General features: G+C 38.8%; 1 protein-coding gene across 1 annotated transcript in view; it reads right to left on the bottom strand.

The window, feature by feature from the left end:
* Nucleotides 1-1,854, bottom strand: part of LOC135479518 (programmed cell death protein 10-A-like) — a 15,099-nt gene extending 13,245 nt beyond the window's left edge. The window contains exon 1 of the mRNA XM_064759385.1: nucleotides 1,745-1,854. Coding sequence (XP_064615455.1) covers nucleotides 1,745-1,816 — 72 coding nt within the window. The 5' untranslated portion in view covers nucleotides 1,817-1,854. The remainder of the gene's footprint in view (nucleotides 1-1,744) is intronic.
* Between the last annotated feature and the right edge of the window lie 418 nt (nucleotides 1,855-2,272).

Genomic DNA, 2,272 nt, shown 5'->3' with positions numbered 1-2,272 from the left:
AAGCGGGAAAATGCTATAAAATGTACAGCTAGATCTGAATTCACTTCCACATTATAGATATATATCATCAGTGGCCTGCCAAGGACAGCGGTTTATTCGAAGGCCTCACTAAAAAAAGCTCACTGCAGTCATATATTGTACATGTACAAATCAGCCGCAGTGTATTCAACCTGACTTGCAGTTTTGGTCATAATTTAATCACAAGTAATCCTCAGACATTTACTAGCAGTAAAACTGGAACCCCACTATGTGGGGCGTTAATACTTTCATATCACATAGTTTTGGCTGATCTCCCGTTTCAACATTTTGTTGAATTCAACAGTTATGCAATAGCTTCATTGCTCACATTGGCTTTTTTTTAAGGAGAAAAGAATGTTTTCCAGGGGATATTATACATCCTCTGCTTATGCATCATACTTATCTTTCAAAGTAGCCTTGCAAACAGATAATACATCTACTTGCCACAAAAATGGCAAGTAATTCTTTTCATCTCCATCACCAAATGGTTCCTAACTAAAAAAAGGAATTTTTCAGTCACTGAATATGCTTATAAAATTTTGCCGGCTTACTACTGAGGTGTGGGTTTTGTAAATTAATCTTTTTTTTTTAACTTTTTAAAGGCCTAATCTTATGAAATAACTTGATCAAAGTTGTACGTGTAGGGACAGTAATACTTTGAATGTAGCATAAAAATAAAATGCTTCCACTGGCTTAAACTTTCCCCCGCAAGGCTGGATCAAAATTGTTTGTGCGAGGCTGGCTCAAAATTGTTTTGGCAAGGCTGGCTTAAACTTTTCTTTGCAATGATCAACCCTCTCTGTCAAATCTGTGGTTTGCCAGAAACTTTTCCAGCCAAGCAGTATAGGACCAAAGCGTTCACACGAGTGAAACACCTTTATATACATGTATAACTCTGACCTGACAACAGCCCAGCAGGGAGTCAAGATTTTACTTTCCTATCTCTTTTATGTGTTGAAATCAGGCACTTTAAAATAGCATTACTGTATTTCTAAAGTTTAGAATTTTTCAGGAGACAGATTTTGCTTGATGCTAATTAATTCATCCACCTTATTAAATGCAGGTCTCGATATAAGAAGCGAATCGAACGGCCAATCGCCTGTCGATCTCCTAAAACATAAATTCAGAGGAAAATTTGTGTGACGGTGCAGGAAAGTCTGCACAAACTTTATGCTGGCTTACATAGAAAAAAAAACTGATCACCGATGTCTGTAAAAAGAAAATGGCTGCTTGCATCGGTGAGCGTAGGCTACTTATATTTAATGTGACCTATGATTGGCTAAGCAAAAATTGCGTGACCATACATCTTTCTAGAGGATGACGTCACCCACCCCCCCACCGGAATACAGAAAAGCCGTCAAAAGGAACGCGCAATACAAGATTAGCCGAACTATGTAAGTTTAAGGTGATCAATGTAGGGGTGATCAGAATTTCGATCTCCTGGCTGAAAATCCAGGAGAACGACTTTCCGATCCCCTCGTTCATCCTTATGCTGAGGCCTGAATTGCTCACCTTAGTGGTATTTTTCTCATCAGAATAATAAGTGTTAGTTGGCATCACAAGTATCGTTTTAAGACATGTATGTGCTTATGAAAATGCATTTTTATCTGTATCAAACATTAGGTGAAATGCAGTACTTTTCTATTCACTCGTCGATAAAGAGGAACTCGCAGGTACATGTAGTTGTCTGTTCTTTGATAAACCCTTTAACAAAACTAATGCTTACCTTCTCTAATATCGGTCCAATAACGACAGGTAAAGTCATGCTGGCAAACAAATCCTCGTCACCCATTGTCATCTTAGGGGTGGTACACCGTCACACGAGAAAAAGGGTTTTGTCTGTCAAGAGAGAAAACACTGCATTCTGAATGAAAATTTATTAATTTATTCACCTGAATTTTTATTTAAAACCATCTTCAAGAATTTTTCATTTACATTGTGGCTGGCAGTCAGTTTAATAGCAAAACCCAGCAAAACCAGCAAACCAAGGGTCTGAGCGATTGTGACATGGAGTTGTGTACCTAAGGGTAGTTTGATACCCAAAATAGCTAGGAATCTCCTCTTTTCCAAATCCTTCGAGTTTGGCTCAATTATGGGCTAGTTTTCATGCAATCGGCATTTATAGCCGCCTTGGCACCTCCAATCTGCGTTTTTTCGTCCGGTCATTAGGCCATACCAGACACTTATCACTGCGGCATGTTCGAGGACTCCAGAGGTCATGTTACAGTCTCAAACTGAATTCTTTCAACCTCCT

This window comes from Liolophura sinensis, chromosome 12, assembly GCF_032854445.1.
Source record: "Liolophura sinensis isolate JHLJ2023 chromosome 12, CUHK_Ljap_v2, whole genome shotgun sequence".
Lineage (NCBI taxonomy): Eukaryota > Metazoa > Mollusca > Polyplacophora > Chitonida > Chitonidae > Liolophura > Liolophura sinensis.
The sequence above is the reverse complement of the archived record's forward strand: the minus strand, read 5'-3'. Positions and strand labels throughout refer to the sequence as shown.